Source organism: Podarcis cretensis, assembly GCF_951804945.1.
Source record: "Podarcis cretensis genome assembly, chromosome: 11".
NCBI lineage: Eukaryota > Metazoa > Chordata > Lepidosauria > Squamata > Lacertidae > Podarcis > Podarcis cretensis.
The window spans coordinates 4,116,101-4,140,805 of record NC_137180.1 but is presented as its reverse complement, the minus strand read 5'-3'; the positions used below and the strand labels follow the sequence as shown (position 1 = coordinate 4,140,805).

Genomic DNA, 24,705 nt, shown 5'->3' with positions numbered 1-24,705 from the left:
CTGCATTGGGTGGGCACTGTACTAAGAACAGGCACCCACAGCCAACACAGAATTAATACCAACTGATTGATAGGTGGTTGTGGTTTGGGGGGAAATTGCTTTAGGGACCAAATTGGACACCACTGGGGGTCCATGATTGGCTCATAAGTCAAGCAATCCCCACCTCTGGGGTAAACTTGCCTATAAGAAGTGTGTGTGCATGTGTGTGGGGGGGGGGGAGGACGATGACGACAAATAAGCCTTTAATTAGTTCATTTGCTGCATCCATACCAGTGGCACATCGATGTCTTCTGGCAGGGAATTACTGATCAAAATGACTTCTGACCTCTGCCTCTGAATTGAAAAACATACCTTTACAGATGTCAGTCTCTCCTTCATAATAAGTGCCATCTGGACAATTTGAAAAACATTCACCATTGTATAGATACAATTCCTTTGAACAATCAGTGCAGTCATTGGAATCTGGTCCATCACATTGTTTGCAGTCTTTATGGCAGGGGAAACAGCGGTTGGAGTCAGCAAAGAAGTCAGGTGGGCAATAACGTAAACAATTCCCGTTGTGCAGGTGAAATGGTGGAATGCACACTTTTGAGAAAGAGGAGAATATATCAGGATATGCAAAAGAATACAAAATAGCACAGTGTGCTCTTGAATGTGCTATGAACTCTCCCCTTCCTCTGTTCTACGTTTGGCTGGCTGCAACGAAACTAAAATCCATTGCCACAGCTATGTCTCAACAAGCGCTCTTCTCTTCTTGCTATCTGCCACTTAAGTCAACAGGCTCACCCCTCCCTAATCAGAATACAGCGATTTTCTTTCAGACTATATTAGAGTGGCCTGATCCAAAACTCTAGTCATATCTGCATGTTTTTGTAAAAGTCTTTGCAGTACTGATGTGAGGCACCAAATTTACACAAGCCGCTTGGCTCTTGGGTGGACCCCACACAGATATGCTAGCTAGGAATAGCTGTCCAGGGAGATTCTAGATCAGAATGTACTGCAAAGTCCACAGGGCAGAAATATGTCAGACCTCAGTAAGCACCAATCTATTTCTCCCAGCACATTCTTCCCATGCTTTTGGTTTTGTCTCAAAACACCAAAATGGAAGAGCATTAAGCACGCCCCCCTGCATTTCTAAATAGGCATTCATTTAACGACCTGGGTCAGTGCCATACTGCTGATTCTCTGTAGTACCTTTACATGAGCTCTTGATAATGCATTCCTGACACATCTCAGGGCAATCTCTACAAATGCCATCATCAGCAAAGTGGTTCTCTGAGCAGGCAAGTTTACATTCTGTTTGTTCTAGGAGAAAAGGACTTTCACAGGACAGACATCTGGAGGCATTTCCTTCACACGTTTTACAAGGGCTGTCGCACTCTCTGCAGGCCCCGTCTTTAGTGAAAAAGCCCCTAAAGTAGAAGCAAAGAATAAAAAAAGATCAAGCAACAGAACATGCTGTAAATTCTCAGAGAATTAGAAAAGGCTGTTTGGGGTGAGCTGAGGGCTTTAAGAAAGTGTTCACAGTAGACATGGCTTTGTACACCATGTGGCCTTAGATCTTGAGGTGTCAGGTCATCTTTTCTCCACTAATATACAGTATTATGCAGCCCTTAGGACTCTATGGCTGCAGTCCTATCCACACAAGGGCTGAAGCACAAGGACTCATTTGCAATTGAATGGCACAGCTAAAAAAAGGAAATAGAAGACTCCACTCACATTATAAAACTCTTCAGTGAACTTTAACTGTTTAACTGTTTAACCTGCTGTACAAATAGTAGTTTGGCATAAAATGTCATTTGGCTGTAATTATGCATGTGTTGTCTAAACATTAGCTTCTGGGTTAGTATGAGATATTTTATTATTTATCTATATGTATGTTGAAACAATTGTAATAATAATAATAAACTGTTTTTAATACAGTGTATTCCATTGGGAGTGTATCCATTACATTAAAAAACCCACAACACTGTTGATGGAAAGACTGAGGTTGCTTACCCTGTCCTGGGGTGGACGGCAGTTGTGGCCCACTGCACCAGGTCCTTACCCCTCAGAGCACTGCTGGGCTGGGCAGCTGGCAGCTAGAAAATCCCCATGCCAGCCAATGGGAAGGGCAGGAGTTTCCGCCAGACCCTGTTTGAATTCTGACCAACCAAGCCAGTCCAAGGGGGTGGGGCTTGGGAGCAGGCTTCACTCTGACCCACCCCTGGCTATAAAAAGGCAGTATGCCCCCCCCCATCCTTGGGACCACCGTCGGCCAAGGGCACATCCTCCCACCCCACCTTCATAATTACACTTTGGGGCTTGTTGTATATTAACATTTCCTCCCTCTAAGGTTATGTGATTACTGGGTTTGCTGTGGTTCTATAATAGTTGCCATATTCGGTGAAAACAGATTGGTCCCATTTGCAGGTTTTGCCTTCCCCATAGCGTCTCCACCCCCATCGTTCTGCCCGGACGCTGAGGTCCAGCGCCGAGGGCCTTCTGGCGGTTCCCTCATTGCGAGAAGCAAAGCTACAGGAACCAGGCAGAGGGCCTTCTCGGTAGTGGCGCCCGCCCTGTGGAACGCCCTTCCATCAGATGTCAAAGAGATAAACAACTACCTGACATTCAGAAGACATCTTAAGGCAGCCCTGTTCAGGGAAGTTTTTAACGTGTGATATTTTACTGTATTTTTGGTTTCTATGGAAGCCGCCCAGAGTGGCTGGGGAGGCCCAGCCAGATGGGCGGGGTATAAATAATAAATTATTATTATTATTATTATTATTATTATTATTATAGCAGTAGTCACAACTTTGGTGGATAAGGCATTGGGTGGAATCTTTAGTCTAACATTTCATGGGGGGTGAAGTGGTGCCTCACCCCCACCTCGGAACCACGCAGTCACAGGTGTACCTCCTTAGAGGGGTCTAGGTGGAAGGGGCATCTGTGTAGACCTGTGTCTTGTGATAGAACCTGAATCCCACGCTTGACCCTGCCGTGTGTCAGCCCTGCCGAGCTGGCACCTATGGACTAGGCCTTGCTTCCTGGGGAGGGGTCACTGTGAGTAAAACCGCAGTGCATTTCTCAGCACCCTCATTTGCAAATTGGCAATTGTTCTGAAGCATTCAGGTCATTATGCAGCTTTCTACAACCAGAAGGATTAGATCCATTTTGTGTCACAGAAAATACAGAGGTGAGAACAACATAGAAGTATGTGAAGGAAAGCTGCATGTCTGCACAGATTAATATAAATGGAGACGTACTTGGGACACTCCTGCAAGCATTTGCCTTTGTGCAAATAGCGTGGCATGTCTGCATCAGAGTGACACTCGCAACGTCTTGTCTTCACATTTCCCAAAGTTCCTCGTGGGCAAGTGCGGATACAAGACTTGCCAAAAAGAAATCTCTCTGAAAATAATGGAACAGGCAAAGCATGTTTTGAAAGACATTTGCATGACATTTTGGAAATTCCAACTAATTCAGGAATTAATGGAGAGTTTCCACTACAATGCAGAAAAAGGTGGAATGAGAATTAGGATGCTTTTTTGTAAGTACGGTAAGTAAGTACCGGTAAGGAAGGAAGGAAATAAATAAATAAATAAATAAATAAATAAATAAATACATACTGTTATGTTTTAATGAATTCTTAACTGTATGTTCTCCACTCATGCATAAAGCCTATCTTTAAACATTAACATTTTTTTTCTAGCATTAGCTGAAATCTATGAGAATATACGAAAACCTCTTGATAATGGCAATGTGTAGCAACAAAGAAGATAAATGCTGTTACCTTGGGGACATGAAGTGCATGTGCTGGCAGTTTTCTCACAGGTTTGGCATGAAGGATCACATGGCTCAAACTGAGTAGTTGTTGCTGTATTAGGAGATAAGGAGGAAATGAGTTAATAATGTCACTTTATATATTTGAGGGCATGCATGCCCAGAATACATGGTTCCAGATATGATTATTTAGTATCATTTAGATAATAAAGGGAAATAAATGCAAATCTTGCTGAGATGATGAGACTTTCACCTTGACTGGAGATATTGCCCATAGTAACACAGAATATGAATGAAATAAGGGGTGGAAACAATGTCTACTAATCAACAAGGCAGCATCCATCTAGATTTCTGTTAATTACTTAATTCACTTTTTGCAACTGAAATCCTGATTTTAAAATGTGCAGAAATATACAAGACACAGTGGTCTTCTACCTATTGCAATCCTATTATAACAGTTTTCATGCCCTCCAACATTTATCTGATGAAAATAAGGACGTCCTATAACAACAATATTTATATCCCACCCATTTGCCTGGGTTGCCCAGCCACTCTGGGCTCCTTCCAACATATAAAAAGCAGAATAAAACAGTTGCTGCCACTGTGGCAGCAGGAGCAGCCAAATGCATTCCTTGGAGGCTGGATCTGCTGCCCATGGGGATTCTGCTGCCTGAGGCGGTCGCCTCACCTTGCCTCATGGGTGAGCCAGCCCTGCAAAACAGGTTCAGTGCAGGTGATAATTGCCCTCACTTTGCTGAAGGGACTTGATGATCCAAGTCTGATCACAGTGCCAGCATGAGAACATCAGAGAGTAACGATGTACCACCGTGGTGTCTATTGTACATGAAACATTGCCTAATCATGTGTCCCTACAAAGGATTAGCCTGTGAAAGTGACTTTTTGTTACCTGAAGTGAAAGGCAATATGATACCTCCTTCCCATTCTACATGCAAAAACCAGCTGGACTGGCAGCTTGATCTTTAAAACTCTGGCAGTACAATAACATTCTTCATTACACCTGAGGCAGTAAGCTGGTTAAAGGCTCAGGACAGGCCATGGGGTAAGCAGAGCTCTTTTGTACAACAGAGGGGAATGACTAGGGCAGTCAGAGGAGGAAGGAAAGAGGGACAGGGACCAGTGTTGCCCGCAGCACCCCTGACCATCATTCAAGGCACCCCAGGGTGCCACAGCACACTAGTTGAAAACCACTGAACTCGGGAGCTCAGGAGAAACAGAAGGAGTACTGCTGCTGACTGCCCCCACATCTACTGGCTGAGGCAGCTTCCTCATTCTGTTCCTATGTCTCTGATATCCTTATTTATCATTAGCTAGCACAGCTGATCTTACCCTCTGTTCTCAAACTAAAACGGTAATATTCAAGGTTTGCATAATGCTTTTTCCAGCTGCAAGATTATTAGTGCTGTAATATTTCTGAGTCTCCACCAGAGGGGACTATGTACTAGGCATTGTGGCCTTACAAAGCACATGAGACATGAAATGCTGTCCAGTCAACAATTCTATCTTCCAGTCAGATGGAAATGCTTATAAATACTTACATTCACAGCTGCTTTTGACATTACCCATCTCTTAAACTACATTCAGATATAATTTAAAAGGGGCTGCAAATGCATCTCTGTCCTAGGGAAGATCTGAAAACTTCCAGGATTTCCATGAATGTGCTTCTTCATAGGGATACAGAATCAGGTGTGCTACTTAAAAAGCTGCACATGTTGATATGATGCAAAGGTCTTGAACTCTGATGTAACCAAATATGCTTTCACTTCATTTAGTCTAGTAATACAGCAATATCTTCTACTGTACCCACCTGGTCTCCCTGAATGCATTTTGTCAGTAAAGGTAAAGGGTAAAGGGGACCCCTGACCATTAGGTCCAGTCATGGCCGACTTGGGTTGTGGTGCTCATTTCGCTTTATTGGCCGAGGGAGTCGGCGTACAGCTTCCAGGTCATGTGGCCAGCATGACTAAGCCACTTTTGGCGAACCAGAGCAATGCACGGAAACACCATTTACTTTCCCGCCGGAGCAGTACCTATTTATCTACTTGCACTCTGACGTGCTTTCGAACTGCTGGGTTGGCAGGAGCAGGGACCGAACAATGGGAGCTCACCCCGTCGTGGGGATTTGAACTGCCAACCTTCTGATCGGCAAGTCCTAGGCTCTGTGGTTTAACCCACAGCACCACCCGCGTCCCTTATTTTGTCAGTAGTCAAAGTAATAAGTGGCAAAGCCAACAACATAATTACACCTATAGGTCCATGGGGATTAGGAATTCTACAATTTGAAATCACTAGGGCATGTGATGAACAACTGGTGGGCAACTGGATGCATATTTGATTTCTTGTAGGTCAGTGAACTGCTGCTCAGGCATTAAGCCACAGATGTATACATGTCTCAATATTATCTGGGCAGGAGTTCTTCTGATATTATGTCTATTCAAGGCAGCTAGAGTGATATTCTTATTAATGAATAACCACTTTTCCAAGACAACTTATTGTCTTCAACTAACAAGGAAATCCCAATCATGTCTATTCAGAGACAAATCCTACTGCATTCAGTGGGGCTTACTGAATGCAAGGGTTGCAGCGTAAAACAGTAACTTTAGATGAAGCATAGCTCAACAGACCGATAAACCAGACAAGGTACTCTCTGTACAAAGTCCTTCATTCCACACCTGAGAAATTCCTGTGATTACTTGTACAGAGTAGATTGTTGTAATCTCTTCACTCAGTACATTTACTATTATTTTCAGTGCCTGGAAACATTACCTCTTCTGCCTCATAGGCCATAAAATGCATAATATCACAATGTATAATCTCAGTGGATTGCACGCAACCCTTCTGCCTGCAAATGGGACCTTCTTCCTCTCTTCCCCCTGTGCGCCTCCAGTGCCCACCGTTCTCATCCGGAAGGCTGGGGGATCCCCCATAACAGATTTGGGGGTGGGGTGGAGAACTTGTGCAGGCAGAAGTCTTTGTGCTAACAGGAAAAAAAATCATTGGATACCATCTGATGTTCTAAAGTAACTTTTCATTCATACCAGATAGTGTGGTTCTCATGCTTTTAAATTGAAAATAAATGGAATGGTCTCAAAGAAATGTATTCTGCTCTGACTATCTCTGAAAAATGTACACTCAGTCGGAAGCAAATCTGTTGATCAGGTGAAGAACAGTAGAGAAGGTTTACCACCTTGCAGTTGCAACACTGCAGCAATGCACACATGACTGAAAAAAGTAACCTATTGGGTTAGAATAGCAAGTAGCCTGGATGCGACCGGAATGTGCTGCCTTTACAGCCAGAGGGGGAACTGTTTATTTATTAGATCATATTCAGTTTATGGCTTTTCAAAAACTGATACAGATATGAATACAAATGCACAGAATAGGCAACATACTTCTAAGAGATAATTCTAATTATGGAATAAGGTGTAACAAAAACAATATATACATATAATAAAATCCTAGGACCTATCCAGTCTCTGAACATATAAGTATTTATAAATCTGAGGGTCTTATAGACCTGCTGAGAATGAAATAATAACCCCAATATACATTATTTCTCAGTCTAGTTATCATACTGACAGCCACTGAACTACAACATTAATCTAACAAATTAATGTCTAAAATAAATGCATGAAACTCCAGGGGGTGGGGAGTTGCTAGACTCCTACAATTCTACATTTTATAGGGATTTTATAAGGATTTTGTTTCAAAGATTTACCATCATTTTCTCTTGATGCCAAATCCTTTTTGACAGTTTTCATTTTGTAAACAGATTACAAAATCAGTGGCATGGTGATTTACACTAACATAAGATTAGCTGGCTTCTAATACGTGAATGTACATTTGTGGCAAAAGTCAGGCTGGATGAAAACTCACATTCCCAGTCCAGGTTATTTTGGCAGAGCCAAGACCAAAATACCTTGGTGCTCAGGTCCAGAATCCAGCATGCCCCATCTTGGAGTCAGGAACAGCCTAAAGTTTGTTGTGCATTTCTAGAGACACCCAGTGTGGTATCAGATGACTGACAATCAGACCTGCACCACATTGAAGGCCTTCCCTAACATTCATAGGGCTGCTATATGTCCACGATTTCCCAGAAATAGCCAGGATTTGTCCCTCAAAAAAGCTGAACAACTTTGCTAACAAATTTTGTGTCTTGATTTTCACTTTTTGCAATAAGGCAACCCCACCATTCAAGGGCTACGTTTGTTCCCTGGCACCTCAAGGTAGGACTGAGAAAAGACTCCTGTCTGAAACCCTAGAGAGCTACTAGCAGTCTATGTAGAGTAGCTTACACGGAGCTAGATAAACTAGCTATCTGTCTCAGTGCAGGGCAGAGTCCTGTGTCCCTAAGGCCTGATGACACTCGTCCCCCAAAAGGCCTCTTGTCCATGTCATTTAGGACCTCAATGTACATGCACATTTTAATGTTTCAGATATCAAATAAAACCATTTTTGTGAAGTGCAGGATTCAGCTGATAAGTCCCTCTAGCAGATGCCAGTGCAAAGGCTCTCACAGCACAACAGAGCTTTCTCCAGTCTCCTCCCTCTTTGCCCAGTGGGCTTGGGGGGGGCAGGAGAACCCTGAGAATAGTGTGTGGTGGGAGGAGAGACAGTATTCAAATGATTTAAATTAATAAAAATAACATTTGCAGCAGCAGTAGCAGCTGTAACAATTTTATCTATTCAGCTATACATTATTATGACCATTTGATATATAATATTCCTTGAATTATTATTTTTTTAAAGAAAAAGCTCAAATTTTAAAATATATGGAGGCCCTTTTGCAGAACACATATTCTTCTGGATTTATTTCCCTTTTGCTTCAGTGACCTGACTGAAGAACATGAAAGACTGGTGATGTAGCGTGTAAGTAATCTGCTACTCGAAAGCCCTTTCAGTTTGTTACACCCCTATTCTATTCTATTCTATTCTAGTCGAGATGTTGTGGGTTAACATACAGCGCAACAACCCCTTCACTATTATGTCTCATGGCTTCCAAAATAATTTCATCATCTGGCGCACAAGATAAAATGCAGATGTTCTTTGCGCTACGCATACTGGCCCAGACAATTTTTTTTCTTGGCTTACACTTAAAAGTCTGAATACCAGTCAAATTCAGACTCATCATTACTTTCTATCACAGTTTATTCACAGTTTACCCTAGTTTGGAACTGAGGATGCAGTACTGTAGCGGAGTTATGTTGGATGATGGGCTTTAAGATTTAGTGGAAGACTCACTGCATTAATGCCACACCAGATACACAGTCAGCATGACAGATATGCCAGAACAACTCCCTTGAGATACCTGCAGAGTCACTCCACTAGTGAACATATGCCACATGGTGCCAGATATATGGGTGGGATGGGGTAGCAGGCAGGAGAGGAATACTTCTTCCAAAACCCAAACAATACCCTCTCAATTCATTGTCATCCTCCCGTCAAGGGCATATTTTGATACCAACCTAAAATTTTACTCTTCTTGACTTCATTGGAAAGGGGGAAACCATTTTTAAGCCATCCCTGTGTCAACAACAGCTCCATGTTGTCACAACATAGTGTATGATATGTGTAGCTCTGCAACCAATCACATCACATATAATACACACACACACACACACACACACACACACACACCCCACACACAAGGAGACCATAATAAGATGTAGCATGGGCCTCTGTCCCTTATGTTGCACACACTTAGAATTCAATATCACAGGGAACACAGGGAAGCTATGGCAAAGGGGCACTTTGATCACAGATGAAGCACTTTGCTTGGCTTCAAAACATGTGTAGAAACTTAAATTTGTTGCTAACATTTCTCTGTCTAGAACTCAAAAGGGGTCTCAGCCTTGATACTCCAGACACAAACTTCCAACACTTAAGACCACTTCAACAACTTGGGGTGCTAGAAAAGAGCACACTGAGCAGGAAAGCAAGGGAAGTGAATACCCTTTTGCTTTGCAGGATCACACACAGTGTTTCAACATTAGAAATATATGCACAGCCACTGCATTCTGCCCCTTCTCTCCCAGGGCAGGGAGGCTGAGCCACTGAAGTGGCATTGCTCCCTCATCTCTCTTGCTCATAAATGTACCATGCACGCAGGCTGTAGATGTGTCTGCTATTTCCCTATGATTTTTGTATTTTTTGCATGTGTATTTCCTCCACTTCTCCTGGGCTGAGCATACATTAGTTCTTGCTACATACATTTAAAGCACATAGGTTCCCCCAAAGAGTACTGTGAACTGTAGTTTGCTCCTCACAAAGCTCTAGTTCTTCGCACCCTTAACAAACCACCCAAGATTCTTTGCAGGAGCTCATGTGCTTTGGATATGCTTTAAATGTAAGTTGTGTACACAGTATCACAAGCTGTTTCACTGTGTAGTGATTATGTATCTCCTCCAGATATGTCATAAAGTAAGAATAACCATGCTCTGCATATTAATTAACCCCCCACCGCCTTTCCAGTGAGCAAAGCTGGTATCCTGTTAAATGAGGAAGCACATGTGCAAAAGCTGTTTGGGCATGTGAGTCCTGATTCAGACAAAAATACCTTCTAGCTGTATTAGGACAAGGCACTTTGTTACTGTCAGCTACACTTACTTGACACTTGCAAGTCCTAAAGGGATGCTGTTGATTCCTTGCTGATCATTACTACTCCAGACAGAATGGCAAAATTAACACAGGTGGCATATTCCATCTGTGCTTGTAGAGTCTTTTAGAGTCAATACTCCTCAGCTGGTTACATCTTCAGGTAGATAACTTTCCCCTTAAATTCCTGTTTATAGTATTGCATTTTTAGAGAAAAGCAGCCCTTGGGAACCTTATTCAGTGAACTGGGCAGCCCACCCTTTCCATTAAAGCCCAAGGTAGATAGTAATATTTAAAGACAGATTTTTTTAAGTCTTACATCGTTTCCAGACAATTGGGTTTTGGCGAACCTCCAGGGGAAACGCCCTCCACAACTGTGGAGCAGCCACCGAGAACGCCTCTTTAAGTGCCCTTTCTGCCTGGATTTGGTGCACGGGTGGTACCAACAAGAGATCGTTCTCGGCTGACCGTAAGGATCGTGAAGGGACATAAGGAAAGAGGTCTTTCAGGTCTGCAGAGCCCAAGCCATTGGAGGTATGCAGTTTCAGTCTCTCTAGCAGTAAAATAGGATTGATAATCATTATTCATATTTATGAAACAGAATAAGAGCTGCAAGTAAGAGAAAAGTGCTATATGTCAGTGTTTATTAATTATGTATTTAATTATTAGGTACTAATCAATCGTACAATAATATTAATTATTTCTCATTTACTTATTCATGTAATGCTGTTGTTAAGATTTTTATTTTGTTAAGATTACACCTTAAATTCAATTGAATTCAATACTTTTCTTAGATTTCTAAAACTATCATTATGCTCAAAACAGTGCTATATGTCAGGGTTTATTAATTATTATGTATTTAATTATTAGGTACTAATCAATCATACAATAATATTAATGATTTATCATTTACTTATTCATGTAATGCTATTGTTAAGATTTTTATTTTATTAAGATTACACTCTAAATTCAGTTGAATTCAATACTTTACTACTATCATTATGCTCAAAACTGTGTTCATCTCAATGTGTACTGTATGTTTGTGGAGGGAATGTAGTTTTCAAGTGCATGTGTTCTCATTTATTTTTCCTGGATAAATCCTAACCAGGTTATGATGTGATCAAAACATTAAACTATCAAACAATCTTGACATACTCTTGATAGGGGAATGTAACTCAATCAAGCGAGAGTCATTCCTGTGGTATAAAGTAGATGCAACAGCGCTGTGGTGAGTGAAGAGCTAATGATTATCAGAGGGGTCCTCTGTCTTCCAGAGGCAGTGCAGGAAGAAGCACTCTGAGACTGTTGCTGCTGTTAAGCGGTGTGTGTGTGTGACCTGTTAGAGGCTCCGGCCCCCCACTGCATTTTATACTAACATAAAATGTTCACCTTCATTCATAAGAAACTACTGTATGTCTGTTCTTTCTGTGATGCATATAAATATTCTATTTGCATTAGTGAAGATGTAGTTTCTGTATATACATACAGAATGATACTCATTTTGAGGCATTCAGGGTAATTTATATAACGGTTTGCTGCAGATCCACCTTCCCCTTGCATGGGGTTCAGGTCTGGCGTTAGTCGTGAGCCCTGCTGGGATACTGGACTGCCAGAAGCTGCCAAGTGTTGATGTTGGTCCTATATAAATACAGTCACTTACATTTCTATACATAAAATCTATTTGAGAGTTTGGAAACAATGAGGTTTCCCCCCCCAGTGGTTGTGGGCAGAGAGAAATGGGGGGGGGGATTCAGAGGAAGCCTGGGCAACATACCATTCCAGAATTTCCTATTTACTTGCTTTCTTTTGAGGTTCACGCACTTTCCATGGAGTAACTGTAAAATTCCTTTGCAGCTAGTGCAGTTGTTGGAGTCGAACCCTTTGCATGTTGCACAGGTCCGGTGGCATGGCTCACATTCTTCTGTGACCTCATCGCTGTAGTAACCAGCCCCACAATCACTCACACATTTCCCATCTGGAGGAAAAATAAAAAAGCCTTTATGTCATATTGTGACTGATGCCAGCTAAGTCCTATTATTTGGAGCATTGAAAGTAGAGAACAATGTGTGATTCAATTGCCACTAAGCAAACTGGGGCACCCTAGGAAAGTTTAGCTCTACTAGAGAATGCAGATGCACAGCCCAACCTCAAGTACACAGCCAAAATATAAAACGGGGTGTATAGTGTACAGATGTGTAAAATTAATATATAAAGTGTATTCCTCAATGAATGAAGTGTGTAAATGAAAATGCACAACTTTAATCTCTCCACAAATTTCAGATTTGCAAGATGTTTAAAATGTATGAAGGACCAATGTTATTGAAGTATCAAAGTTAAAACATACCAATTTGCAAAGATATTGAAATCTCTATAGTGCAGATTTCTAATTGTGAAATCTGGTAAAACCCAGATATAAATATATAAGGTTAAAACATGTTTAGCACATGATTATATTTGGATTTTGTCACATTTGTTGGTTATAACAGTGGAGATTTTGATATCATTGCACTTTGGTATGTTTTAAATGCTGGCAGTTCAAATATTTTAAATCTTCTAGATTTGAATTCTGTGGAGGAATTAAAGTGGTATGTTTTTATTTCCACATTTGTTATAATTTACAGATCTATACACTCATACCCAGGTTTGTGTTTTGGCTCTGCTATACAGCCTCCAACACAAAGTCTAGAGAAGTAAGTACTCTAAGCATAATTTCTACCTTATTACTTACAACTGCTGGCCAACTTTCAGGAGCACTCCGGTTCTCTGTTGAAGCTTGGAGTATATGAAAGTTGAAAAACTGTAAAGCAGAGCCACAACTCCACCTCCTTATAATACCTCAAGCTTGATTTTCTTAACCTCTGACCACAGAGAATCCAGTTTGAATAAGATAACAAGGTCCAAATAACTTATGATAAGGGGACAAGGTATGTACATCTGAGCCTCATAAAAGGTTCAAAGTGCATTTCACAGGTCTATACAAGTCTTGACTTCTGGAGTGTGGGCTGCATATTTGCCTGCCTGCAATTCCATAACCATACACCATAATAGGAGGCATGTGGATTATGCCACATGTTGACTGCAAAAAGTCACCTACAAAGAATGGAAGTGATGTGAAACCATTTTCAGGCTAAAGTTACTTTGTGCCATTCATTCATCTCTTATATTGAACAAATTAAGTTTGCATTAACATGCTTAAAATGAAAGGCTCATTGGGAGTTCCGTTAATAAATATATATTTCCTCTTTACCCCAAAAGTAGGGGGTTGTCTCTGAATCTCATTGCTGACATTTAAAATCCAAAGTTGATTAAAGTTTAAATGTGCAGATTTGAAGACATATTTGTGCTTCTAGCGGCATTATTTCCTGAACCTTAGTTTACAAGCACTTAATTAAAATGAATGAAATTTTAACCTTGAATGCTTTAGGCTTATTGAAGCAGATGTCTGGGGGTCATTCTTTTTAAAAGGCGGTTGGGAACCTACAGTCCCATAGATTTAAGATTGTAGTTAGTCTCCCTTAGGGATGAAACAATCTGCCAATTTTAGTTGTCTCAGTTTCTCATGTTTCTAATCTTCAATTCAGTTGTCTACATTTTTTTAAGCCTCATGAAAATTCTCCAGGATCTTTAATTTGCGTATTTGCTTATGCAGTTTTGACTAATGTACACATTTTTACAAGCAATTTCTCCTAATACAGTGCATTATTTAATGCTATTTTCACAAATATTGAGTCATTCTTATGCATATTTTCTCCTAATACATACAATTTTGCAAACATTGTTTGGTTGGAGAACTGCATTGTATAATTTGGATAAGTGGGAATTTTGAAGGATGGCTATGTTTTGGTTCTCATATTGTTTGAGAAAGAGCAATTTTGACAGATTTGGCTTGAAATGGGAACTGAATGGTATTTCTGCCCCTTCCCAGTCTCTCTCAACTGAATGCACATTTTGCCTTCTTGGGCAAGGCATGAAATCATTTCCCCATGTAAAATACTTGTCACCTTTCTTACCTAGAAGAAAAAACCCTTCTTTACACCAGTAACACTCATATTTGTCGCAGCTTCTGCAATTTGGTTGACACTCTATGCAAAGGAGAGACTTTTCATCATTGTATGTATTCTGAGGACAAGTTCGATAGCATTGCTGCTTGTACCTGGGGGGGGAGGGAAGCATTTTTGATCATCATAATTTTCATTATGGATGGATAATGGTGCATCAAACAATTACAATGAACAAGCATAATCCTCTCATAAATGTACTCATGTGTGGCAAGCATCTCCTCTAAAATGAGGGGTGACAATACTCAGGAATGTTTTTAAGTACAGTAGCTTAATAGTTAAGGGAGCCTTTCTCAGACTCTGTCCCATGCTACCCCCGGGTTCTGTGAAGCAGTACAAGCAGGTCTGTGAAGAAAACAATTGTAATGGCAGATGATGTGTGATTTCCACTGAGCTACAGTCATGGGGATTAAATTACTGTATTTTTCGCCCTATAGGACGCACCGGCTCATAGGACGCACCTAGGTTTTTTTTTGGGGGGGGGGGGAATAAAGAAATATTTTTTTCTTTCCACCCCCAGGCGCGGGGCTGGGGCAGGGGTAGCCCGAGCTTCCCCTGACCCCAGCCCCCAGAACAGGCTGCTATCCGCAAGCCTTCCCCCACCAGTCCCGACAAACTCTGGGAGTATTCCCCACCTCCCGCAGAAGCCGCACACTCTTTAAAGGGGCTGCGCGGCTTCTATTGGCTCTTCTAGCTTGGGGATGGCTGCGTGCAAAGGAAGGCTGTTCCCAAGCCAGAACAGCGAGACGGAGGGCTCTGTCTTGCTCTTCTAGCTTCGGGACGGCTGCGTGCAAAGCCTCTGCAGGGCAGCGGGGTGCCTTCACCCCACTGTCCTCCAGAGGCTGGCAAGGCTGTTCCCAAGCCAGAATTCCCCCACCTCCCGCAAAACCGGCAGAAGCCGTGCAACCCCTTTAAAGAGCGCAGGGCTTCTCCTGGCCTTTCTGGCTTGGGCTGCCATCCGCAAGCCCTGGGAGCCCGAGGGAAATCACGCCGGGCTCCCAAGGTTTGCGGATAGCTTCCTGAAGCCTGCATTCGCCCCATAGGACGCACACACATTTCCCCTTCATTTTTGGAGGGGAAGAAGTGCGTCCTATAGGGCGAAAAATACGGTACTCAAGCAATTATCCTGGAAATCCCTTCCTGTTTTCATTTCCTCACTGAGGTTTCCAAGAGTTAAAATCTGTAGCAGTGCAGGCAGAATGAAGTTGGTTATCTGCCTTCACAAAGCTACACATCACTGCCAGTTACAAGAGGGGGAGGGGGAGGGGAGGGGAGGGGAGGGAGGCAGCAGAGAGCTCAGGATGGTGCAGCAATGGAACCTGTCCATCACACCCACTGTTTGCCCCTCCCCCCTTGAAGACAGCTAGGTTATGTTATGCTAACCTTTGGCTCTCCAGGGGTTGCTGAGCTACTGTTCCCATCAGCCTGAGCCAGCATTTCCAATGGTCATTGATGATGGGAGCTGTAATTCAGCGTCATCTGAAGGGCTATAGATTAACCATCGCCACCCCCCATTCAAACAGCATATTCCACCCTGCTTAGCTCTGAAATATCTAAGACACTGTTGTGTTTCAGAAAATAGAGAAAGAGAGGGAAAGTGGGGAAGAGAGTAATAAACTTACATGTAATAACTATGAATGCATGATGTGCAGGATCTTGGGTCATCTGGAATTAAAAGCAAACCACACATTGGAAACAAAATACTGTGCCAGTTTCTCATGTATCCAAATCTCAATTGCCTAAATGAACAGTGGGAAATTAAGAAATGCTTAGATAAATAGGGAATGCTATCAACATCGTTGTTGTTGATGATGATGATGACCATTCTAATTTAAATAGCTTTGGTGAAAAATGTCTCCTTTGATATACAGTTTTTCTTTGATAGCAAGTTTTTATTGCCTGGCTTAAATTTGCTGTCCCTAGAATTCTGGATACATAAAGACTTCATAAGGACTAGCCTCAAACTGTATAACTTACCTTCTTTATTCATTATATTTATATCTTGCCTTTCTTTTGAGGAACTTACAAAGGACCGTCAATTCCATTTTATCCTCACAGTAAACCTGTGAAGTAAGTTAGGCTTCAAGACAGCGAGTTTCATGACCATGTTCACCCAGTGAGTTTCATAAGCAAGTGGGGATTTTAACCTAAGTCTCTCCAGTCTTTGTTTAACACTCCAGTCACTGAACCACACTAGTATAAACTCAGGCCTATTTCTTAAGAAGACTCTGGTTCCGAAAGACATAATAGTCAAAGACATATGGGAACACTGAGCAGAACAGTGCTAAAGAAGGCAATCACTAGTTATTTTCATGCAGGTGAAAGGTGTAAGAATGCAGATTATATATTCTTGTAAAAAAACAGTTTTTCCAGAGAACAGAAAAATTACATTTCTAAATTGCTAAGATTATCAAAATTACATTGGTAGGCTGGGGACAGACTTTTGGTGTGCCCCCTTTTGATATCACAGGCATCATCTAATAGATACCTATTTCCACTTTCCCCTCCCCAGACAATGCCTAATACTTGCACTGGTGGCAGATAGGACAGCCCTCTCCTTTTTGAAGCAGCTCCCACTGGAAGTATAATTGCTTGCACAGAGTGATCTTCACATAATGAGATTGCTTGTATAGTTGATGTTTCTTGACAGTTAGTTTCAGGCTTCAATCCTATAATACATACTGACCTAGAAGATAGTCACGCTCTAAGTCAGAGATGTCCTTGGGTCCTCCAGATGTTGCTGGAATACAACTCACAGGAAACCATACCACCAGCCACAGTAGCAGACAGAGGAACAGCACAGGTGGGCTTCCAAACACCTTGGAAGTCAATGGGAAGCTCAACAGGTGTGGCGCCCATTTGACACTCCTGTTGCCATGCCCATACCAGCTGAGCTCTCACTGTCTTGCCCCTCCCTCTCTTCCTCCCAGGAAGCATACGCAGCGCTCAGGAGCCAGGAGAACAGCACAACTTCATTTGCCCCACCAGATGCTTGTGATTGACCATGTTGGGACTGATGGGAGATGGAGACCAGAAGCATCTGGAAGGTCACATTCAACAGTATTTTTCTGACGGTACTCAACGATTCACAGTACCAACACTACCCCCCCCAATCTTCCAGTAAGGTAAATGGAGGGTTTGGAGAGCAAGCAGGCAACTGAAGCTAAAAGGGGGATTGTGAAAAGCAGGATCATTGTGAGTAGCAACACCATTTTTCTATATAAAAAAGCACTGGCACATCTAAGTGATGGCTGTGTAGTCCCTCTAGAAGAGCAAGTCTCTCAAGAAAGACTGCTGGTTTTCAGTATTCCTTTTTTTTTTTTTTTAAATCCAGCTACTGACATCAATACTGCAGCCGACTTTTAATGAACTATTTATTATTATTTTTAGGAAATATTTATAGCCCATTTTTCATCAGTGCTGATACAAGGATGAGGTACAACATAAAATAAATTATGCCACCAAATTTATACATAACTGTCAGGGGTTCAGGAGCAGAGGCACAGGGAGGAGAGGAGATGGAGAGCGAGGGGGAGGAATCCGAGGGGAGCGTAGGAGAAGAGGACAGTGGACCGAGGGATTCCACGAGCCTCTCCAGCGAATCGGAAGATTCACAGAAGGGGGCGCCAGTGGCCAGGGGTAGGGGGTTCCCAAGGGGAACGCCCCAGGAGCAAGGGGGGAGCAGAGACTCCCAGAGCAGTAGTTGGAAATCAGGACCAGCTTCCCCACCAGAGCAGAGTGGGGGGGAAGAGTCCCAAGGATCGGGGCCAGTGCATTCCCCACCAGGGAGAGAAGATAAGGCAGGGCTGACCACACCTCCATCGGGGAGTCAGACAACGGAGGAGAGGTCAGATCTGGCCAGTATCCCGGAAGAGGGAAGCAGTGACAGAAGCAGTGTAACGGTCAGGAGGAAGGTCACTGGGTTGGCGCGAGAGGCAAGTTCAAATGTACAGGAGCGCGGGACAGCAGAGAGTGAGGATTGGGAACCGGGTCCTAAAGCCCGCCGGAGGGAGGGGGAGGAGCTAAGCGACTCAGCGTCGGAAGAGTCCAGAAAGGGCAATGCCCCAGCGGGCAGGAGGACCCAGAGGAGGAGAGAGCAGCATAAAAGGTGGAGCAGAGCTAGGATCTTAAACTGCTGTCATAGGGGAGGAGACTCAGACGGTACTTCGCCGGTCTAGGCTTTAAGACGTAGAGCTGCGCGCTGCGGCTTTGAAATGGAAACTGAACCTCAATAAAGACTTTTGTACATAACTACAGCCTAGCGTTGGTCCTCTGTGAGCTGGGACCTAGAGGCAGCTCTGACAATAACCAACAGTAAAACACATGTCTTTACATTGTGCCATCCCCAACACAAAATTCATTGTTATTGCTAACCAAAGGCCAGTTTTAAATAAGCACTCATAGAAATATTTTTGGAATTGGAAATCAAAGGGTCTTTTAAAAAACAGGACTAATTATTTCTCTCACTCTTAAACATGGGCCTTGCTTCAGTTGTCATATGATTCAGCCTCATAATAAGGAAAAGAATTGGATGCCATAGTTCAGTTTTGTAGATTGGGACTTAACTTATGCTAAATGAGTTGATGACTGTGCAGGAATTTGAGCATGTGTGAAAGAGAACAATCTTCTGCATGTCTGCTCAGAAATAAATCTCAGCTGAATTCACTGGGGCTTACTCCCAGGCAAAGGAGCCAACCCCCAGGGGCTTCAGCCCCCCAAAAATATATTTGAAGGAGCCACCCCCCAAGTTGATGGGCATTGCCATTCAAATGGTGTCCATGCACCACGTCATGTGATCAATTATGCAGGGCATAATACTTGCCCCCCCCCCCATATTTTATTCAAGTTGGCACATCTACTCCCAGGTAAACAGGCATTAAGACTGCAGCCAAAGTCAGGCACCACTCTGAGTTCATTACTGGACTACATATAATTTGCTTGGAATTTGCTGTGACAATACATTTTGTATTCCCTAAACCTTATGCCAAATGTGTTGGATATTTCACTCCCTTAAGGTCAGGCAGTTGAAGATTTAGAAGACATCTGAAGGCAGTCCTGTTTAGGGAAGTTTTTAACATTTTATGTTTTATTCTGTTGGGAGCTGCCCAGAGTGGCTGGGGAAACCAGTCAGATGGGCAGAGTATAATTAATTTATTATGATTATTTATTCTTAAAGTTAAAATGATTAAAGAGCAACAACTCTTGGGGAGAACAAACTCAGAAAGACATCACCTTCTCTTATCTAATCAGGACTCACATGGTCCCTGTGGATCTCCCATAATTCTAACGTATTGTATTCAGCATTCAATCAGGAACCTATTTTACTATATCATCTTTCCAAGTATACTGGATGTCTTTTTTGAGAGAAAACCAGCTCTCTTGCCAAAAGCAATTGTTTAGAACTGTGACTGCTTTAAAGTTTGTAAACGAAAACAAGAAATTACCTGAGGAAGCTGTCAGTGTGCTGCACTCAATGTTGGGGAAAATCAACCATGTGGGCATCTATAAACAACAAACTAGGACTACAGGCGATGCTTTAGGCATACCAGGCAAATTTCAGTTCAACAGTATATTTCCACTCAAATTCAGACTCACCTCCCTATCTGTGCATCCCAGTCCTAAGCATGCAGCAGGAAAGAGACCTTACTTCGTATAACAAGGTTCATGCTTTGACATTTAACTATACTTTAATATAGTGAGAAAAGGGTGTGTGTACTAAAAATACCCAATACCTTTTCAACCTAGAAGACAATCTGCAATAAAGCTTCCAACCTATCACATACTGTTTTGATTGCAGAAGTTTGCAAAACAATTCATATATACATACAGCATCAATTTAAATTTCCATTGAAATCAGAAAAATGGAGGGTGATCTGCTTTCTAGAGCAACAAGCTTTTCTCCCCCCCCCTTCTAATTAAATAAGCAAAATAACAATGCACAATTGAAATATACTCAGAGTCGCAAAGTGATTTCATGCTCTTTATTCAGCTCATAGTGGTGAGGAGGAATGAATGAATGTCCCCTCAAGGTATCTGCTTTATATACATTATTTACACAATGGGCTGCACATGATTGGCTAATTCCGGAATTCTACTGTAAGCCAATCAGGTTGTGGATTCACTTCTATCTGGAGCATGATTGGGTAGTTCCTGCCAACCAATCATACTGCTGCATTGTTCTAGGACCAATCAGACTGCTGCATTCTGAATCCTATTGTTCTAGGACCAATCAGGCTGCTGCCTTTTGGATCCTATTGTTCTAGGGCCAATCAGACTGCTGCAGTTTGGATCCTATTCAACCCAGTACATAACACCCCTCCCCTCTAAGTTCCAGTCCTGCCCGGGAGGTCGCATTCATAGTCCTCGAGGTACGCCGGCGGCCTACGTGTGCGTTGCGGCCTGGGGTGTTCCCTGGTCCGGGGTTCAGGTTCTGGCTCGTGTTCCAAGGATGCTGGCTGTGATGGGGCTGTTTGGTCTGGCGCAACCGGCTCACTCAGTCGTGGTTCTGGTTCCGGTGTCCTTTCGGCCTCGTGGGTCCTCTCTGTATTTACTGATTCTGCCTCTCCTGCTGGCCCCTCGTGCTCTATGGGCCTCACTGCCCCTCTGTTCCCTTGGGACTCCTCTGCCCTTTCCTCCTCCTGGTTTTCTCCTGGGAATCGTCGCCGTATCTGGTCGCAGTGGCGGCGCCAGCATTGCCCCCCATCCGTTAGCACCTCATACGACACGGGGCCAGTGACCCTGGTGACTGTGGCGGGTACCCATGCTGGGCCTGCCCCAAAATTCTTTGCGTACACTGGGTCCTGAGCCTCGAAGGTCCGGGGGTTCTTGCCTTCCCCCACCACTGCCTCATCCTGAGCTCTATCGGGGTGAAGGCGGTCCAATCTGATTGCAAGGCGCCGACCCATTAGTAGTTCAGCGGGGCTCCGGCCAGTCGTTGAGCTGGGGGTGCTGTGCTGTGCTAGAAGGAATGTGGCAAGGCGGTACTCCCAATCCCCTTGTGTCATACGGCGAAGGGTGTCCTTGGTGGTCCGCACCATGCGTTCTGCTTGGCCATTGGTGGCAGGGTGGAATGGCGCCGAACGGATGTGGCGGATGGCGTTCTGCGTTGTGAAGGTTTGGAATTCTCCTGACGTAAATGCAGTCCCGTTGTCTGAGACGAGAGTGTCAGGGAGCCCGTGGGTTGCAAACAGCCTGCGTAGTACCCGGATGGCTGCGGACGTAGAAGTGGACGGTACCAGTGCGACTTCCAGCCATTTGGTGTAGGAGTCCACCACTATGAAGAATGTTTTCCCCTGAAAGGGGCCAGCGAAGTCCACATGCAGGCGTGACCATGGTGCTCGGGCGGACTCCCAGGACTGGACTGGGGCCCTTGGGGGATCTGGGCGGGATTCTTGGCAGGCCTGGCAGTGTTTGACCCAGGCCTCTATCTCTCCGTCGATCCCTGGCCACCACACATAACTCCTGGCAAGGGCCTTCATTCTTACTACCCCTGGGTGTGTCTCGTGTAGGGCTGTGAGGACCCTTTTGCGGAGGGGCTGGGGAACAACGACCCTGCTTCCCCATAACAGGCACCCCTTGTGGGCCGACAGTTCATGTTTGCGGGTTGTGTAGCCGGCGAATTCTGGCCCGGGGCTGCTGCTGGGCCATCCCCTCCACACCCAGTCCAGGACCCGGGAGATGACCCTATCTTTCTTGGAATGGTGTGCAACTTCTTGTGCCTGAATGGGGCGGTCAGGAAGCAGCTCCAGGCTCATAACCTCTTGTGCAGGTGCTGGGTCGGGGCCTGTTTCCGGTAGTGGTAGCCTGCTGAGGGCGTCCGCATGGCCCATCGCCTTCCCTGGACGGTGAATCAGTGCATACTGGTAGCTGGCAAGGAAAATTGACCACCTGAGGACGCGAGGAGACAGCACTTGGGGGGTCTGCTTTTCAGGGGCAAACAAGCCAAGCAACGGCTTGTGGTCAGTCACCACGGTGAAGGGCCGCCCGTACAAGAAATCATGGAATTTTTTTACTCCCTTCACGATTGCCAGACCCTCCTTGTCGATTTGCGAGTAGTTCCGCTCGGTTGCGTTGAGTGTCTGGGAAAAGTATGCCACTGGTACCTCTCTTCCATCCGGGAGTTGGTGTCCCAGGACAGCGCCAATTCCATAGGGCGAGGCGTCGCATGCTAGCACCACCGGCAGCCTCTCGTCGAAGTGTGCCAAGACCGAGTTTGAGACAAGCAAGTCCTTGACTGCCTGGAATGCGGCCTCCTGGCGCTGGCCCCACACCCAAGGGGCCCGCTTGTCCAGGAGTCTGTGTAGGGGCTCCGCTACCGCCGCCTTGTGGGGAAGGAAGGAATGGTAAAAGTTCAATAGTCCCAAGAAGGCCTGAAGTTCAGTCTTGTTCTTGGGCGCTGGGGCATCACAAATGGCCCGTACCTTGTCCCCAGTCGGGTGGACCCCTTCTGCGTCCACCATAAATCCCAGAAAGTCCACCTGAGGCACTCCTAGTAGACATTTTTCCCGCTTCACCTTGAGACCCGCCGTCTGGAAACGGTGCAGAACGGTGCGGAGGCGGTCCTCAAACTCCTCTGGTGTGGGCCCGGTAATCAACACATCATCGAAGAAGGGGGTGACGCCAGGAATCCCTTTAAGTAGAGAGTCCATTAGATTCTGGAATATGCCTGGTGCCACGCTGATACCGAATTGCAGCCGCTTTACCCTGAATGCTCCTCTGTGCGTCACAATCGTCTGTGCCTCTGCTGTGGCCTCATCTACTGGCAGCTGTTGATATGCTTGGGCCAAGTCCAGCTTGCCAAAAATTTTCGACCCAGCCAGGGTGGCAAGAACATGGCTGACCACTGGCACTGGGTATGCATGGGCCGTAAGGGCCTTGTTTATGGTACATTTGTAGTCTGCGCAGATGCGGACCGAACCATTAGGCTTGACGGGTGTGACAATTGGGGTTTCCCAGGGGGCATTAGGCACCGGCTCCAGCACTCCTTGCTCCACAAGCCGGTCCAATTCCTCGTCTATACGGGGTTTCAGGGCGAACGGGACCCGGCGGGCCTTGAGCCTGACCGGTCGTACTGCGGGGTCAAGCTGTAGAGCAATTGGGGGGCCCGTATACTGTCCCAATTTCCCATCAAAAACCCCCGGAAATTCCTTGCATATGGCGTCCACGTCCACTTGTAAGCTAGTGTGGTTCACCCCGGTGACGGCTAGCCCCAGTGGTCCAAACCATGCCAATCCCAGTAAGCTAATGTAGGGGCCCTTGACCACCAGCAATTCCAGTTGCCGCGTCCGCCCTCGGTATTGCACCCTGAAGGTCCCCACCCCCATTGTGGGGACCTTACGTTTCTGGAAGTCCCGGAGGGTGAATGGGGCCGGCCTGAGTTTGGGACCCCCAGTAGGACACAGTTTCCTTAAGGTCCTTGCCGAGATTATGGATAGAGTTGAACCCGTGTCAAGCTCCATGCGGCATGGGGCCCCCTCTATCTGTACGTCAACATAAATTTTCTCTACGTTGGGGTGGGGCAACTGGTATACCTGGAAGTCCGTGAGCTCAGTCGAGTTGCCTTGGTGCGTTGGGCCCCGGGACCTGGGGCTCTTGGATTGGTCATCTGATGCCTGGCGTCGGGTGGGCCGAGCCCGACACACCCGGGCGATGTGTCCCGATTTTCTGCACTGCCTGCACTCTGCGTTGCGGAAACGGCAGGTCCTCCTCTCGTGACTTTCTCCGCAGCTTGCGCAGTTCCCTCCTTCTCGTCGAGGCAGCTGTGGTATGTGGGCTGCTTGAGTGCGCTGCTGTACTCGGTGCACCTCCTCCCTGTTGGATCCTGAGTCGTCGGTGAGGTCTTCATGGTGGACCCTCGGTTGGGATGGCTGGCTCGGCCGTGCCTCTTGCGTCGACCTCTCGGCAGCTTCCGTTGCCAGGGCCTCCTCCAGAGCGACCTGGAACGTTAGGTCCTTCTTAGCGTAGAGGCGTCGTTGCAGCTTCTCATCCCTCAGGCCACCGACGAGGCGGTCACGAAGCATGTTCTCCAGCTCTGAGAAGTTGCAGAACCGGGCGGCTTGGCGGAGAGAGGTCATAAACCCAGTTATGGTTTCCCCAGGGGCTTGCCGCTTTGCGTAGAAGGCATTTCGATGAGCCACCACTGAGGGCTGCGGCGAAAAGTGCCCCTTCAGCTGTTCCATTATTGTTTTGTATGGAACAGTAGCGACGTCTTCAGGCGCAAGGAGAGCCCGGGCGATTTCAAACGTCTCCTCTCCGCAGACGCTGAAGAATATTG

The 24,705-nt window shown here is 45.0% G+C and overlaps 1 protein-coding gene across 1 annotated transcript in view; it reads right to left on the bottom strand.

Moving 5' to 3' along the window:
* LOC307226505 (proprotein convertase subtilisin/kexin type 5-like) overlaps positions 1–24,705 on the bottom strand; it is a gene marked incomplete at its 5' end in the record, with an annotated part of 64,566 nt that overhangs the window by 7,312 nt on the left and 32,549 nt on the right. The window contains 8 exons of the mRNA XM_079995206.1: positions 352–585; positions 1,195–1,412; positions 3,246–3,390; positions 3,773–3,856; positions 10,694–10,927; positions 12,149–12,349; positions 14,385–14,527; positions 16,055–16,097. Of these exons, the coding sequence (XP_079851332.1) occupies positions 352–585; positions 1,195–1,412; positions 3,246–3,390; positions 3,773–3,856; positions 10,694–10,927; positions 12,149–12,349; positions 14,385–14,527; positions 16,055–16,097 (1,302 nt within the window). The remainder of the gene's footprint in view (positions 1–351; positions 586–1,194; positions 1,413–3,245; positions 3,391–3,772; positions 3,857–10,693; positions 10,928–12,148; positions 12,350–14,384; positions 14,528–16,054; positions 16,098–24,705) is intronic.